This window comes from Triturus cristatus, chromosome 3_2, assembly GCF_964204655.1.
Source record: "Triturus cristatus chromosome 3_2, aTriCri1.1, whole genome shotgun sequence".
Classification (NCBI taxonomy): Eukaryota; Metazoa; Chordata; class Amphibia; order Caudata; family Salamandridae; genus Triturus; species Triturus cristatus.
Window position 1 is genome coordinate 1158929748 of NC_140584.1, and position 16585 is coordinate 1158946332.

Genomic DNA, 16585 nt, shown 5'->3' on the forward strand with positions numbered 1-16585 from the left:
AGGGAGCGCACCCAGCAACTCCCCGGTGATTGATGTAACACCTCACCACCTGGTTGTCTGTCTGAACCAAGACATGATGACCCTGGAGAGAGGTAGCGAATTCCCGGCAAGCCAGCAGGACCGCCTTCATCTCGCGGAAGTTGGAGGAGCAGTGGGACAGAAGAGGACCCCAATGACCCTGAACCGACCAGGATCCCAAGGTTGGCATCCACCGAGGTGACTGGCATGAGTCGTGACCACCCGGGATAGGGAGACCAGAAAAGGGAGACCCTCCGAGACATAGGACGCCACAAGCCACCAGCCACCAGCCCAGGTCGGACCGAATCTTGGGGGACACCAGGACCGAAACTTCATAGTCCCCGGAGCAGGGGTCCCAGAGAGACAGAAGGTGATTGACCAAGGGGTACAGGTGTAGGCGAGCCCAGGGGAGAACATGGATGGTGGCAGACATTAACCCCTGAACTCTCAACCACAGACTCACAGGAACAGAGTCCCGCCCCAGAAGAGCCCCCAGATCTCGCCATAAGACGTTGTGGCATTCCAGGGGTAAGAACACCTTCCCCAGGAGCATGTCCAACCGGCCCCCAATAAAGACCAATTCCTGGGTGGGAGTTAGGTGGGACTTCCGTAGGTTGATCAGGAAACTGTGGGCAGATAGGACCTCGTAGACCCTCTGGACGTGCAGCCTCCCCTTTGAAAAAGAAGAAGCAGAAATTAACCAGTCATCCAGGTATGGAAAAACCCTGATCCCCTCCCAGTCAAGAATGCCCACCAAGGGCACCAGAATCTTGGTGAACACCCCTGGGGCAGATTACAACCCTAAAGGAAGTACCTGGAACTGGTAGTGGAAGTCCCCCACGCAGAACCGGAAAAAAGGTTGAGAAGACAGGTGGACTGGCACATGGAGGTAGGCACCCAACAGGTCCAGCGAAGCAACCACCTCCCCCTGGACCAGCAGTGGCAGAATCATCTGTAGAGAAAGCATCTTGAACTTAGTGTGAGGAATGAAAAAGTTCACCCCCTTCAAGTCCAAGACAGGCCGAAAATCCCCAGACACCTTCCTTACCAGGAACAGGATGGAATAGATGCCGGAGCCCCTCTGAGACGGAGGAATACGCCGGATGGCCCCCTTCACGAGTAGGTCCTGGATGCCGGCGAGCAAGGTCACCCGTTTGACTGGAGAGGAAGGCAGCGGAGCAGCGCGGAAGGCGTCCGGAGGAGGGGAACTGAAGGAGATGGTGGTACCCTCCCTAACGATCCGAAGGGCCCAAAGGTCCGAGACAGAGGACTCCCATGCCGGAAGGAAGTGGCAGAGCCGGCCGCCCACCGGGAACCCAGCCGGCGGGGCCAGAAGATAGTCAGGACTTGGGCGCAGAGGTGGAAGCTGCAGGTTGAGGCCGGGATTTGGAGACAGAAAGGGGTGCTCCGGCCATGACCCCTACCTCGAAAGGGCACCCCGCCCCTAGCCGAGGACGAGGTGGAAAACGCGCTCTTGGGACCCAGAAAGCAGGCCCTGTAGGACCTGAGGGGAGCCAGCAGCTTCCAGTCCTCAGCCGACTTCTTAACCATGTCCTCCAGAGAAGACCCGAAGAGCTTCGGCCCAGAAAAAGGAATCTTCATCAGAAAAAGCCTTCTGGGCAGCCTCCGCCTTCCAGTTACGCAACCAGATCTGCCGTCGGGCCTGAATAGCGGCACTACCAGCTGCGGCAGAGGCCCCCAAGGTGTCGAAGGAGATGTCTGACAGGAGCCGAGTTTGCTGCTCCATCAGAGCCAGGGTAGGAAACACATCTGCCCCCTGGTCCAGTAGCTCCGCCATGGACTGGAAATCCTTCAACAAGGACTGCACCGTGTAAAATAAGTAGGCAGAGGCCCGAATGGAAAAATGTGCCGCCGAGTAGGCCCGCTTGGCCGCGCCCTCCACCTGCCTGTCAACAGGGTCTGATGGTGAGGCGTCCTCGGAAATAATGGACCCATGCGAGGAAGCCCTGCCATCAGAGAGTCCACCTTCACAGAGGGAGGAAAATCCTTGACAAAGTCCTGGATGGTGTAGCGCTTCGCCAGGTACCCCGGGAAGGCCTGTTTTTCAATCTACATCCACTTCCCCTCCAGCACCTTCTTAATGGAGGAATGAAGAGGCAGAGACACCGGTCCCTTGCGCTGGTAGTGCAAGAAGAAGTCCTCCGAGAGCTCCTCAGCCACCGGAGCCGGAAAAGCCAAGTTCTGTTTGATGTGCAGGAGCACATCCCGCAACTCTTGACCCTGGGCATAGCGCCCCGGAGATCCTTCTCCTCCCCCTTAGCATCAGACACCAGAGAGGGGTCCAAGCGAGGATGTTTAGGAGAAGAGGGACCCTGCTCACCAGCGCGCTGCGCAAAGGCAGCCACCACCGCAGCCTGGATCATGGCCTGAATAGACTGCAGGGAGACCGACTCAGCAGGAACCTGGGAGGCCGAGCCTTCCCCCACAGGGGCATCCCCCTGCTCCATGCCAGAAGAAGGACAGCAAAAGTGCAGGGCAAAGCAGCAGCACACGGTGAAACCACAGCCAAGACCGAGAAGACCCGAGAACACAGGGGCCTCTAAAAGCAGGCAGGAAAGGGCGGGCCAGCCGCTGAAACTGACCAGCAACACTTGTGCAGCAGCGCGGGAACCTGCATCTGACCCCGCACCGGGAGGACGAGCCCGTCACAGGAGCCGCCCACACCGACCGGGCAGAAGGATGAGAGCCCCACACTGCGGAGACTCAGTAAGAGCCGCGCAGGACCGCCGCAACACCCCGATGGGCAGGTGGGCGGCGAGAGCAACATGAGCGAGCGGGGTACCCAGAGCAGCACAGCCGCCTCCCGCCGCAGCGCCATAAGGGCAGGCGGGAGGCCGGCGAGTAATAATAAACAAGCCAGCGGGGACGTGGGTAACTGAATGCCACGTAGAACTGCTGCCGCCTGCCACAACGTCACGAGGGGCAGGTGGTCGGCGCGGGCAGCAGGAGCGAACAACAGGGTGGCGAGAACAAAGAGCAGGGACAAATGTAGAATCTGAAAAACTGCAAGCACAGTCAACGCTCGCCGCAATGCCACAAAGGGCAGGCGGGCGGTGACAAAACCGGGCACAGAGTAAAGGGATTAGACAAAAGGACCGACCGTACAGGGAGCCCAACGAGCAGTGGCATGGCAGAGCACCGGTCTCCATCCCAAATCGTACCCCGGCCACCGCCCCTGCAAACCTGTTGCCCGCTGGAGCAGAGCCTAACCGGCCAGAACACACCAGGGATAAAAGGGGGGAATAAGAGCCCAAGATCCTAGGGTACGCTAGAGCAGGACCTCCAATCCGAGACCCACGTACCTGCTACCGCAGGCACCACTTACTTGACGTGCACAGAACTAAAAAAAACAGGCTTTGGGGTCGGGTCGGCCCGCCTCTTATAGTGGTCATGGAGTGTATGGATCGGCCATATTGGGAAGGGATGGGAGGCATGGGAGGCTAACTTTTGCTTTGGAGGGTTGTGGTGTGGAGCTGAAGCTCACTTCCTTAGTCAAGTGGCAAGGAAGACTAACGAGGAGGTAATGTCTGCACTACACCGGGTACCCTCCGTTGTCTCGCCTGCACGGCCCATGCACTTCTATAGTCTGCACAGCCCTTTCCACCTCCACACCCTGCCTGCACATCCCACACGCTTTCCGTAGCCTCTCTGCTGGAGCCATGCACAGCTGTGCCTGTTCATAGGCCTGTCTGCACACCCATGTTTGGCTGTTGCAGCATTCTCGTGGCGCTTAGTGCGGGTCTGCAGTAATGGGAGTTTCTATAAAAGGTGTTTCGTGGAGGGGGCCCCATTGGGTTCAAAACCTGTGGGGAGTACACTCTTCTCGTTTTTATTTTTTAATCATTGACAAAGGATGCATTAAAAATGGTGCAGTGTGCACAGCGCTTGGCAATATGAAAGGCATTGACAGCAACATAACCATTTTTTACAATACATACTTAAATACGCGAGCACACACACTGTGTGTGCTCGCGTATATGTATTGTAAAAAATGGTTGTGTTGCTGACGCTGTCACACATGTCGAATGCATTGGAAATACAGAGCGGGCAAACACGCTCTGAGGCAAGCACACAAAGACATTGATTCTACAACACACGAACGCTAACTGCACACAGGCACACTCCCCCACCAACCTGTCACACTTGAACTACCCCGAAGCGCAGCCACACACACAAACACAAGTAAGACACATAATCGGAAACACAGACACCAGCCCTCCTCACACAAACACACTCACACTAATATCACACACATCAGTATCTCACGACACAGCAGTCACACAGTCCAACACTACAGAACAGCGTGCACTCATCACGCTCACCAACTACACACAACAAAACACATAAACTCACTAGCTCAAAAAAAAACCTGCACACGCAAATAAAATGAAAAGTGGACAAGTGGTAGGCCAAATAAAGATAAAAAAGTGATCGAAAACTCGAGCACGAACTTTAGGAGGGACTATGAAAGAGTATGAAAGAGGCCCCGCGCAGATGCCGGTTTCCTTGCCCTCTCCTGAGCTGGTAACGTCGTGGGTTAACATTTATTATTCACTATTTAAGTGGTGTACTCTCTTTTTAAGTATATCCCAATCCCCGGAAGAGTGAGGGTAGGAGAGGGATGGCAGAAGACACCAGAGAAGAGGGGAGCGGCAGGGAGCAGGAGAATCACGGAGAGAACAGATACAACCTTTTCTGGTACCTTCTATTCCTCTCGCACTCATACAACTAATGCTGCTGTTCAGCAATCGCCAGACGTTTGTGCAGTGCATGCTTTTTGAAACAGATTGCTTAGACAGGTTAACAGCACGTTCAGTATCACAACCCACCACAAGTGTCCCCATTACACTATTCAGCACCCAGTGTGAGAGGCCCAGGTAACACCCACATTCAGCAATGGGGCCCTTCACAAATCAGATTTTTCTCATTGTGTTTCACTTATTTGTGGGGTGAGGCTGAGGCGCAAGAACATTGTGAAAGTTAAAGGTGTGACCAAGGGTGCTGCAAATACGATGCCTAATGGTATATCGGTTATGTACGAAACAAGGCTCAATGGAATCTATGTCTGCAGGGTCTTAGGGTACTAGCCTTTTGTGCGAGACTTTTAGGCCCTTCACCTAGCAGGGATAATTGTAATTATGCAGCTTAGGGAAACCAAATTATGCGGCAGGGTTGACTAAAGTATGTGGCAAAAAAATGCAATTTACAGAGTGTAAAGGGGCACGTTTTATGATATTATTACTTCATTTTTTGTATGAGTTGACACTGTCTTGGCAAAGCTTACACCTCGTTAGTATCAGTTTAACACTAAATACAGCAATAGGCAACTGAGAGTTGACCAGTCAGCCTCTGCAAAGGGACTTCACTGGGAAGCAACAGGTCACTGTGTTTTTTAGTTACTTTTGATCCGTTTGAGGCAGAAACTTTTTTTCTCTTAAAATCTGCAAATTATGCAGCAGATGATGGAGTATGTGACAAATGTGGCAAATCCATAATTATGCGGAATATTCTATAGCCTCAGAATTACATATTTCCAGCAGCCATGCTTAAAGACCGTGTATTAGGCACCATAATTCTGACTATGGCAACGTTTTGGCTCTTGAGTGAAAAGACTTGCCAAATTTCACTAATAAAACACAGATACAGAATATGAAGGAGCAGTGCAAGTGCCTATTATGGGAAGACAAGCACTGGTAACACGTGCTGTCAGTGTTCTTTCTACTCTCATTCTCCCGAGGTACTTGCAAAAGGCAGAAGAGAACTCTAATATAAATAGAAGGAGCATAATGAACACACCCCCCACTTTGGGGTGCCAGTGTTATAGCCAGGGGGGGAAACCCCCACGAACCCCCCGTGGGTTGTTCAGGCACGCTTGCTACGCTCGGTCGCTTCAGTGCAGTACCGCAATAAATTTACGCTCACCACTTCAAATGTCACCAGCCGCCACTGGTCTTACACGCTCATGCAGGTGATAGATCAGTATCACTAAAGACCTTGTGCATGAGATGAAGAACTGTAAAGTAGATTATTTAGTTAATTGGAAGCCAATTAAGTTGGATTCTGTCTAGCCAACTGTAAGAAATTGGGTTATAAGTAGAGGGTGCTAAGTACCCATCTCAAACAATGATCACAATCAATGTGACGATGAACCCTTAAAGTCACTAAATTAACTTGAGCTCAACCCTCTCGTAGATATGGCACAGAGCAGACAGTCAACTTAGAGTCAATGTGTAAAGTTTTTAGGCATTACCACAAAAGTAATAAAGTAAAATGCAAAGCGATAAAAATTCCCAAATGAATGAGAAAAATAGAGTAAAATCTATTAAATGAAATGACACCAAAATATCTCAAATCTAATAAGGAGAAACGGAGATATGATTTTTTAAAGTTTTAAGTAGAAATAGTGCCAAGAAGCACAACGTGCCAATGATATTCAATGCTCACAGCAAAACAGGAGCAATTTGATGTTGAAAGTGATAAAGCATGGGTCGATTAAACTAACTAGGTTCAGCCTGGTCAAAAACGTTATCTTCTGACTTCAGTCCTTTAAGGTCCAATTCACCATATGACTACACTTCAAAAGCCCCCAGGACCTCAGAGGAGGCACCTTGAGACTCTGAGAGGCAGAAAGCGAACAGCAGAAGGGTCCAGCCCAGGTCCAGTTGCTACTTGTGAGGTGATCAGTTGCAGGGAAAGGCTTCTTGTAGCTTGTTGTGTCTCTGTAGCTGTAAGCCTTATGACCCTTGGAGTCCTCCTTTTTTCCCTGGGTACAACAGAGAGAGAGCAGGTCCAGTCTACTGGGTTCTTCTCAGGTGTCAGACATCAGCCTCAGTCCTCTTCTGATCTTCCACAGGTCCAGGAATGTTCTGAAGTGGGTGCATGGAAATGCCACATTTATGCCTGACACTAGCAAGTGGGTGGGAATGACCCCTGGTGATGCCCTAACCAATGGGGTAAACGTTCCAAGGGCTAACCCTACTCCTTTAGTATTTTAAACATGGCTAACGTCTTTGGATATACTAAATCTGGGATGTGAGGGCTTGTTGTGTGCATGGGGAGTGTAATGATCTTAGTGTCCTCCCACATCTAACACTAAAATTCACGTTTTAGGCAGTCCTTGTACCTCCAATAAACTCAGAGTAGGCAACTCCGCGAAATGACAAATAAACTCCACGGAGGTCTGCACGCTGCGGAGTATGGCATGAACTGCTGTTTGTGCTGATCTTATTGCTGCTCGGGTAGATATTCTACCTGAGCAGCAGCTCGCGCTCGCCAACTTACTGTTGGCGAGCACAAGGGGGGTAAAAACTCCGCTCTGCTATGCAGACAGAGTTTTCTGTACTTCTCAATCTCCGCGGCACACCGAGCGCGGAGTGCAGAAAACTTCAAAAACTCCCCTGCACCTGGTAGAAAAAAGCTGAGATTTCAGCAACCGGACAGTAGATACACACAAATTGTTTTGGCAAACTGCTTCCCTGCTTTGAAATGTGCCCCAAATGTCATATGAAAAACCCCAGCAGACCAGTCAGGCATGTCTTGAATTCCAAGGGGATCTGACACTGTGATGTCAACAAGAGGCCCACTGTCACGGAGGATGGTCAGGCGGGGGGGGGAGGGCAAAAGAAGGGTGAAGGTCTGGATTTATCTACATCTGCTTGTGATAGTGTAGGCCTCTTTAAAGTTACTTAAGTCCTTGGGTCCTGCCCACAGGCAATCCTGTCAAGGGCACAACAATTTCCCAAATTCAGGGTCTTTTGTCACTGTCTAGGAGCAAGTTCCCACTTCATTCACACCTATTCAAATGCTAATTAATGGCTGGCAGAAGTTGGAGAACAAAATGCAGATTTAACTTTTAAGGATTTCAGGCAGGACAAAGGTAACCTTTTAAAAGTCATCTTTCCAAAATATTTATTACAAATCTGCTTAAATCAGTGGATTGAACTTGCAATAAATGTTTCAAAAAGTCCAAAATGTAATTTGTGGAAGCTTTTATTAGGTGAAGAGGTAACATTTATTAAACTTACTATTGTATACCAATGCTTTCCCATGGAACAGCTAACCAGAGCTACTATGAAACTAGCTTCGAGAGCTTTTTCACTCAATTTGTACATGTCCTAATTTTGAATACAATGCACCACGCCTGATAGGCAACAAGGCCAATTTATGGGTATTTAAAAGGAAGTATTAGGCCTGTCCAAAGGCGTTATTAACTGGTCACATTTTCAGCTAATACTTGCACAGACCGGGTACTGGTGGCAGACTTCAGTCATGTTTGCATTGTCACTGTAGTGGATGGCTCAATTGGTGTGTCACTCCACTTGTGACATTAATTTTAAAGGCCCTGGGTGCCCCTTGGTACCCCTTGGTACCCCTTGGTACCATATACTAGGGAGTTATAGGTTAGTTAAATATGCCAATCATGGGTATGCCAGTTTCATCATGTTGAAAGGAGAACCACAAGCACTTTACTAATGGTTAGCAGGATAAAGTGCACAGAGGCCTAAAGTCAGCAAAAATAGGGTTCTGCAAAAAGGCACAAAAACTCTAGGATGACCTTGTGAAAAGGGCAAATTTCCATCAGTAACGTTTGCATTTTGCTCCTGATGAGCTATTTTACGGGCCATAAAATTGTGAATTCGCTGTTTCTTAGCTATACATGCTTCTGGTAACACCAGGTAGGACAAGTTACAGTTGTAAATCCTGAACAGGCCTAATGCTGAAACTCCTTGAGATCGGTCCCGGGGTGCTAGAGTGGCAATCCTTTCTCAGATACATTTAAGTCTGTAAAAACAGGTTTTCATACGTTTGTTTATATGTGGTTTAAGTGAGAGATCTTTATCAAAGATCATTTTAAGGGATTTCAATTTATCTGTGTGCTGCATGGCGCCACTTAGCAAATGTAGTCCACCAATGATTTTGATAGTTGCCACAATATCAAGTCACTGGTTCCACCTGTAAACGGATCTCCTCCCACATCTTCCAGTCAGGTCCACAGCCAAATGTCTAGTGAAGTATTGGTATTTTTCAAATTGCTTTGTTTTTGGGATTTTCCACACTCTCTCAGCCTCAGGAAACAAGTTCAACAGTAGGCAGGTTTCCCTAGTCCAGACCTCGTGGTAAAGCAAGAAGTTAGCGTCCCTAGCCCTTAGATCAGAATTTAGTTTGAGAGAGGTAAAATGAAACTAGAGACTCCTCTCAACAGTCCTTTACTAGTCATAGGAGAATTCTTCTAGCAAACAGTATATTGTCTTCTATGATTATCTCTACGTCTGTCCTTTTCAGATCTCCCTTGCAAGTGAGGTCACAGCAGTTTTAAATGGGTAATATATAGATAGGATGTGAGAATGTGAGAAAAAGAGAGCGAGTCAGAGAGGGAGAGAGAAAGAGAGGGTGAGAGAGCATTATGCATTTTTTCATTACAATCTAAGAATATGCGGTGTCGTTTCTGATCCCATCCTGCAACGTTACTCTGCTCTCAAACTTAAATTCCAACATGTCTCATTCTAGACTCTTAAATCCAATCTGATCAGATCAACAAAGAGGCATCCTAGAATCTTAAATCAAATTAGACCAGATCAACAAAGAGGCATCCTAGAATCTTAAATTAAATTAGATCTGATCAACAAAGAGGCATTCTAGAAACTTAAATTAAATTAGATCAGATCACCAAAGAGGCATTCTAGAATCTTAAATTAAATTAGATCAGATCAACAAAGAGGCATTCTAGAATCTTAAATTAAATTAGATCAGATCAACAAAGAGGCATTCTAGAATCTTAAATTAAATTAGATCAGATCAACAAAGAGGCATCCTAGAATCTTAAATCAAATTAGACCAGATCAACAAAGAGGCATCCTAGAATCTTAAATTAAATTAGATCTGATCAACAAAGAGGCATTCTAGAAACTTAAATTAAATTAGATCAGATCACCAAAGAGGCATTCTAGAATCTTAAATTAAATTAGATCAGATCAACAAAGAGGCATTCTAGAATCTTAAATTAAATTAGATCAGATCAACAAAGAGGCATTCTAGAATCTTAAATTAAATTAGATCAGATCAACAAAGAGGCATTCTAGAATCTTAAATTAAATTAGATCTGATCAACAAAGAGGCATTCTAGAATCATAAATCAAATTAGATCAGATCAACAAAGAGACATTTTAGAATCTTAAACCAAGTGTGATCCCATCAATGAAGGGGCATTCTAGAATCTACAACTCAAACACATCTAATCAAGCCCAGGCACATTCCTGAAACTAAAACCTAAAGATTCCTCATTAACAAGAGAGAGGCCAGAAATATAAAACCTAAGAAGACCTTTATTTAGGGGCATTCTTAATTCAAAAAACATAATTTTACAAAGAGGCCTTCTACGACCCACACCACCATTAGACTTCAACAAATGGGTATTCAGGAATCTTTACAATTGGGGTTTTTATTAGTGGTGGAATAAGAGGTAAATAGATTTTTCCCTAGTTGATTCGTCAATGGCTTTGTTTGCTATTGTAAGACAGATGACTGAGGCTCTCTGCACACGCAAGTCAACGACCAAGCGTTATAAAGATAGTAAACTGTATTTGTGTGTTTGCTAAACTCACGTCCTCTCCTCTTGTGTTTCTGTTTCTGCACAGTCACCAACGGGGCTGCTGATGGAGGGACGCAGGGCGTGGTTTTCGTACTTCTGCTCCGCGCAGTGTGCTACACATTCGGCTTGATCCTGAGTGCCCTTGTGTCCATTATTTACTACTGGCACAAAGGTAATACCTGCGGAATGTCACAACACTGTCACTTAGAATAAAGACAGACCATTACTGTTATGTGTGGTTGGTACCACGGTGTCCCCAATGTGTAGGAGGCACAGATCAGATCCCTCCTTTTATACTGGAGTGTCTCTGTTTGTGATGGACACTGTTAGGTATTTGTCTACCTTTCCCAAATTCTGAGTTAGTCCTTCTAAGTTCTGCGCCAGCAGAGTGACAGACACTGGGGCTATTTGTAAGGGGGGGGCAGACTTAAAGCGTATTACATGTGGAGCCCTGACCGCCTACTAAGAAATGGGATGTTATGGGAGAATTTACAAATTCGATCCTAGTTCCTCTGGTTTTTCCTACTTTCTCCCTTGATATTTCACCCGGAGAATCCACTGGCCTTTAGCAGGTCTCTGAGTAAAAGACACCAGATCCACGGAGTTCCCATAGATTCATGTAAATCTGATCTGGTCAGCAACATCGGATTTAAGAATTGACTCATAATGAAGGGCTGAATGTGATGACGATTTATAAGGTACACCTATCTAAAAGCAGCAGAGGGCTGTACAAAGAGGAAAGATATTTCCTTGGTAATGGGGTGATTGGAAAACAACTACGGATGACAAGGGGTTGGATGGCGGGAAAGGGGTTATGGGGATAAGGGAAGGGGAAGGGAGAATGGGCATCACTGAAGGTGGCCAGCTTGCCTGGGCAGAGCAGGGATTACAGTATCTTCATCTTGGTCTCATGGTCATGGTGTTACCTGTTGAGAAGATGTTGAGATAGATTTTGCTAGATTTCGACCGGAACGGGGTACCAAACTCTTGGTGCATAAATGAAATAAGTCTGGCCTTTGATGTTTGTTTTCCTGTAAATCCTGGACTCTGGCTTGATGTCAGTTTTTCAGAAGTGGAGGGTCAAACCACTAGCAGTGAGTTAGACCTCAAAAACACACGTGCAGTCACCTTGAATGGGAAAGAAATCACAATAGACTTGGAGTTATGTGGGAAGGAAACAGACACTTAAAAATGTAGGGCCTTCTTTATTAAGGCCTGCGTCACATTTACGCTGCTGTTGCATCACTTTTAGTGATGCTGCAGCAGTGTAAATAATACGCCATGCTGCGTCATATTTACGAAGTGACATCTAGGCAGATGCGTCAATTCGTAAACTCCTGCACTACATTCTACCTCCAATCGCCAATGTGTCAAAACCTTACGCCTGCCTCATGGCAGGCGTAAGGGAGATGCAGGCCCTTTCACATCGGGCTTGCCCCATGTGAAAGGAAATATTGCTGTAGTCGCGTCTCTTTTCAGACACCCCAGCAATGTGCCACTCTGTTACAGATACATCAACAATACTGATGTATCTGTCATTCCTTGCAACATGCTGCGTCAGACAGTAAATATGATGCATCCTTCAAATCGCATGGAGGGCGCACTGAGAAGTGTTGCATTGCTGCTTTTACGCAGCGATGCGATGCTTCTCATAAATGAGGCCCGTAGGTTGAGGCATAGGGGGACAGAGGACACCTGGGAAAGGGGAGGTCACAACCCAGAATAAGGGGCCCTTATATAGAGGAGTAAAGCAGAGGACAAAATGAGCCAGGCCTAAAGTCGCTTACCTAGGGTTCCCTGGGTATGGATCTTGTAGCTACAAGATTAACTAGGAGTGTTCTCTGAGTTTAGGTGAACTTGACAGAGCTTATATGGGATCTCCTGTGAATGTGGCTGACCCTGAAAAAAGTTACCTGTACACATCTGACAATGCGGCAAGGCATGAAAACACCGGCCTCAGGTCCTTAAGAATGTGGCAGGCACAGACACCATTGGTGTGGCATTACATGAGAATGGGAACAGCTGGACAACATTGAGCCAGGATCACTGGAGAATGAACAGGCGTGGATGCTTTTTCCATAGGTTTTTGTGTTTGTAGACAGCTCTTCACCAGATTTGACTGTCCTATTTTCTATTGTTTTCCAGAACCATGAAATGAAAAATACGACAAAATGGTGCATCTCACTGATGGGGAGATGCCAGATTGGATGCCAGTGTGTGGATTTCAGCCAATCAGATATCATGATTGAAGACACCGCCTTGCTGCCCTCTTCAACATGCAAAAACCAAACACTTCCATCTGGAACCAGCGCATAGGAATTTCAACTTTGCCCATACTTTTATTCATTCAGTCTGGCAAATATTCACTATTTTTGCTTAAGATATTATTTCCATTAGAATCCAGTTACCAAAACATACACCCATAATTTCAAGAGGTTTCCACTTAACTGTGGGCTGTGTGACACCACTTAGGGAAATTGACCAAATACAGTCATTCCAGTGATTTTGATAGCTGCCAGCATGTCACGCCACTGGTTCCAGCTGTAAACGGACCACCTCCCACATCTTCCAGTCAGGTCCATAGCCAGATGTCTAGCAAATTGTTGGTATTTTTTCAAGGGCTCTGATCCTCATTTGCAATGATCGACACATACGGAGGATGCTGGTCTGGTGGCCCAATGGACTAATGCCTCCTCTCCAGATCTGTGCTCTGCCTCATGGCCACAGGTACGGATGCCAGGGGCTCCTCTGGCCTGACATTGTTCTGAGCTCCATTGATTGACTACTATTGAATTGGATAACAACAAACACCTGTTATTCAGCCCGAAGAGGTGAACATGCGCTTTACAAATACACGTTAGTCAGTAGATGGTCATTTGCTTTACTGTGCAACAGTGTGTTCTTTCACTAAACCATCGATTCAATCAGTGGATTGTGCCTTTACACCAACAGGTCAGTTTAGTCATAGACACAGCCATTCACCTGTACCTCCTACGAATATAGCATGTTACATGTCATGCTATTACATTGCGTTCTATTACAACACGGTTGTTACAATGACGCGTAGTTAGAACTCGATAACTTTACATAGCAAGTCATTAAAGGTAGGGGCTGTAGGGGGCGCGCTGGACTCAGGAATAGTATCACTTACTATTCCAACTCCAGCCTGCGCAACAGTAGGGAAGGTGTTGGGATAGTAAATTATACTATTCCTGAGGTTAGAGCGCCCCCACCGCAAGTCAATCTAATGACTTGCGATGTAAAGACATTGCGTTCTAACAAAGCGGTCGTTGTAACGACCGCGTTGTAATAGTTACGCCACGTGATGACAGCATTGTAAACGCTGTTTCCCACCTCCTACAGCCATGCATACATTCATGCCCGAAGAGAAGTCTTCCAAGCCACTCATTGCTGCATTCTTCTGGATTGACACCTTATGTTAAGGAGACATCCTATTGCACAAGTCCCTCTTCCACTGTCAAAGAATAAATGGCACAATGCACCTTGATATGGGAGAGCATACCGGGAGTGATAATGCAGGTCGTGGCACAATGGTCCTTTCCACTGATATTGGTCCATGCCTACTTCCATTGGTATTGTGTCCAACAGAGCATCACTTTTACCCATTGACAATCCATATAATGCCACAGAGCCATCTTCCCTGTTAATAAACTGTACGCAGGGGAGACTATCGCATGTTGATACAACCAGTGACTCATTATTCAAGCAGCAAGCTCACATTGCAGCCATTGCACAACCTTCCATTACTAATCTTTGCATTCAATGTCACAGTACCTCCTTCCATTACCAATCATTTTATCTAATGGCACAGTGCTTCCTTTCATTAACAATCTATGTATCCAATGGCACAGTGCCTCCTTCCATTAACAATCTATCCATCCAATGACACAGTGCCTCCTTCCATTAACAATCTATCCATCCAATGACACAGTGCCTCCTTCCATTAACAATCTATCCATCCAATGACACAGTGCCTCCTTCCATTAACAATCTATCCATCCAATGACACAGTGCCTCCTTCCATTAACAATCTATCCATCCAATGACACAGTGCCTCCTTCCATTAACAATCTATCCATCCAATGACACAGTGCCTCCTTCCATAAACAATCTATTTATCCAATGGCACAGCGCCTCCTACCATTAATAATCCATCCATCCAATGACACAATGCCTCCTTCCATAAACAATCTATTTATCCAATGGCACAGTGCCTCCTTTCATTAGCGTTCTATTTATCCAATGGCTAAGTGCCTCATTGCATTAACAACATATGCCTACAATGGCACAGTGCATTATTCCATTAACAATCTATTCATCCAATGGTGCAGTGCCTCCATCCATTAACAATCTATTTATCTAATGGTGCAGTGCCTTGCTACATTAACAATCTATTTATCCAATGGGTCAGTGCCTCCTTCCATTAAGAATCTATTCATCCAATGGCACAGTGCCTCCATTACTAATCTATGCATCCAATGTCACAGTGCCTCCTTTCATTAACAATCTATTTATCCAATGTTACAGTGCCTCCTTCCATTATCAATCTATTCATCCAATGGCACAGTGCCTCCTTGCATTAACAATACTGAATACAATTGCACAGTGCATCGTTCCATTAACAATTAATGTATCCAGTGGTACAGCGCCTCCTTCCCTAAACATTATACGCATACAATGGCACTGTGCATCCTTCCATTGACAATCTATTTGTCCAATGGCCCAGTGCCTCCTTCCATTAACATTACACGCATACAATGGCACAGTGCACCCTTCCATTAGCTTATCTACTTATCCAACAGTGCAGTGACTTCTTCCACTTACAATCTCTGCATCCAGTAGCAATGTATCCAGTTGCTTAGTGATGTTAAAATACAATGTATCCAATGGCACAATCCCTCCTTTCACTGGCATTGTATGCAGTTGCTTAATGACTCTCGGTGACAGTGTATCCAATGGCACAGCGCCTCCTTCCACTGACAATGTATCCAATGGCATAGTCCCTCCTTTCACTGGCATTGTATGCAGTTTCCTAATGAATTTCATTGACAGTGTATCCAAAGGCACAGTGCCTCCTTCCACGGACAATGTATCCAATGACACAGTTCCTCCTTCTATTGACAATGTAACCAGTTGCTTAATGGCTTTCATTGACAGTGTATCCAATGGCACAGTGCCTCCTTCCACGGACAATGTATCCAATGACACAGTTCCTCCTTCTATTGACAATGTAACCAGTTGCTTAATGGCTTTCATTGACAGTGTATCCAATGACACAGCGCCTCCTTCCACGGACAATGTATCCAATGACACAGTTCCTCCTTCTATTGACAATGTAACCAGTTGCTTAATGGCTTTCATTGACAGTGTATCCAATGGCACAGTGCCTTCTTCCATTGCCTTGTAATATCAATGTATCCAGGTGTACTTTGACTCCTTTTGGGTACAATGTATTCTGTGGCTCGTTGTTCCCTCACATCTTCTCAAGCATTTCTCACATTCAGTTAGTCTCTTAAACAGTTACACCTTAAAGTCGCCAAGCAGTTTTACTTTTTGCTAGCTATGCAACCACAATGTTTCTCATTAGATAACCTTAGTAAAGTTCAATAAAGCCGAAATTGACATGATAAAAATACTGCATTTTAATATTTGAAAAGAAATGAGATGTCGTTGGGATCCTGGCTCATGATCTTTCTGACCCGGCACGACAGTGGTGGCCTAGTGGTGATGCAGCTCTTGGCCTACAAATCACCAGAGTGTGGACACATTCCTCACCATGGACCTCACAATGGTGACCATGTGTGAAATCGATACCAAAGGGGATGATGGACGGAGCGCTTGAGCAAATCAAACACTCAACCCCAGTCAACTGAACTGGGTTTAATCCAATTTCATTCTTTAGCTCACGCCACCACCCCTTTTCAGACATGGCCATAT

General features: G+C 46.3%; 1 protein-coding gene across 1 annotated transcript in view; it reads left to right on the forward strand.

Annotated features, from left to right (window-relative positions):
* LOC146859326 (natural cytotoxicity triggering receptor 3-like) overlaps positions 1-16281 on the forward strand; it is a 63417-nt gene extending 47136 nt beyond the window's left edge. The window contains exons 3-4 of the mRNA XM_085649987.1: positions 10674-10799; positions 12773-16281. Of these exons, the coding sequence (XP_085506113.1) occupies positions 10674-10799; positions 12773-12780 (134 nt within the window). The 3' untranslated portion in view covers positions 12781-16281. The remainder of the gene's footprint in view (positions 1-10673; positions 10800-12772) is intronic.
* Positions 16282-16585: the final 304 nt, after the last annotated feature.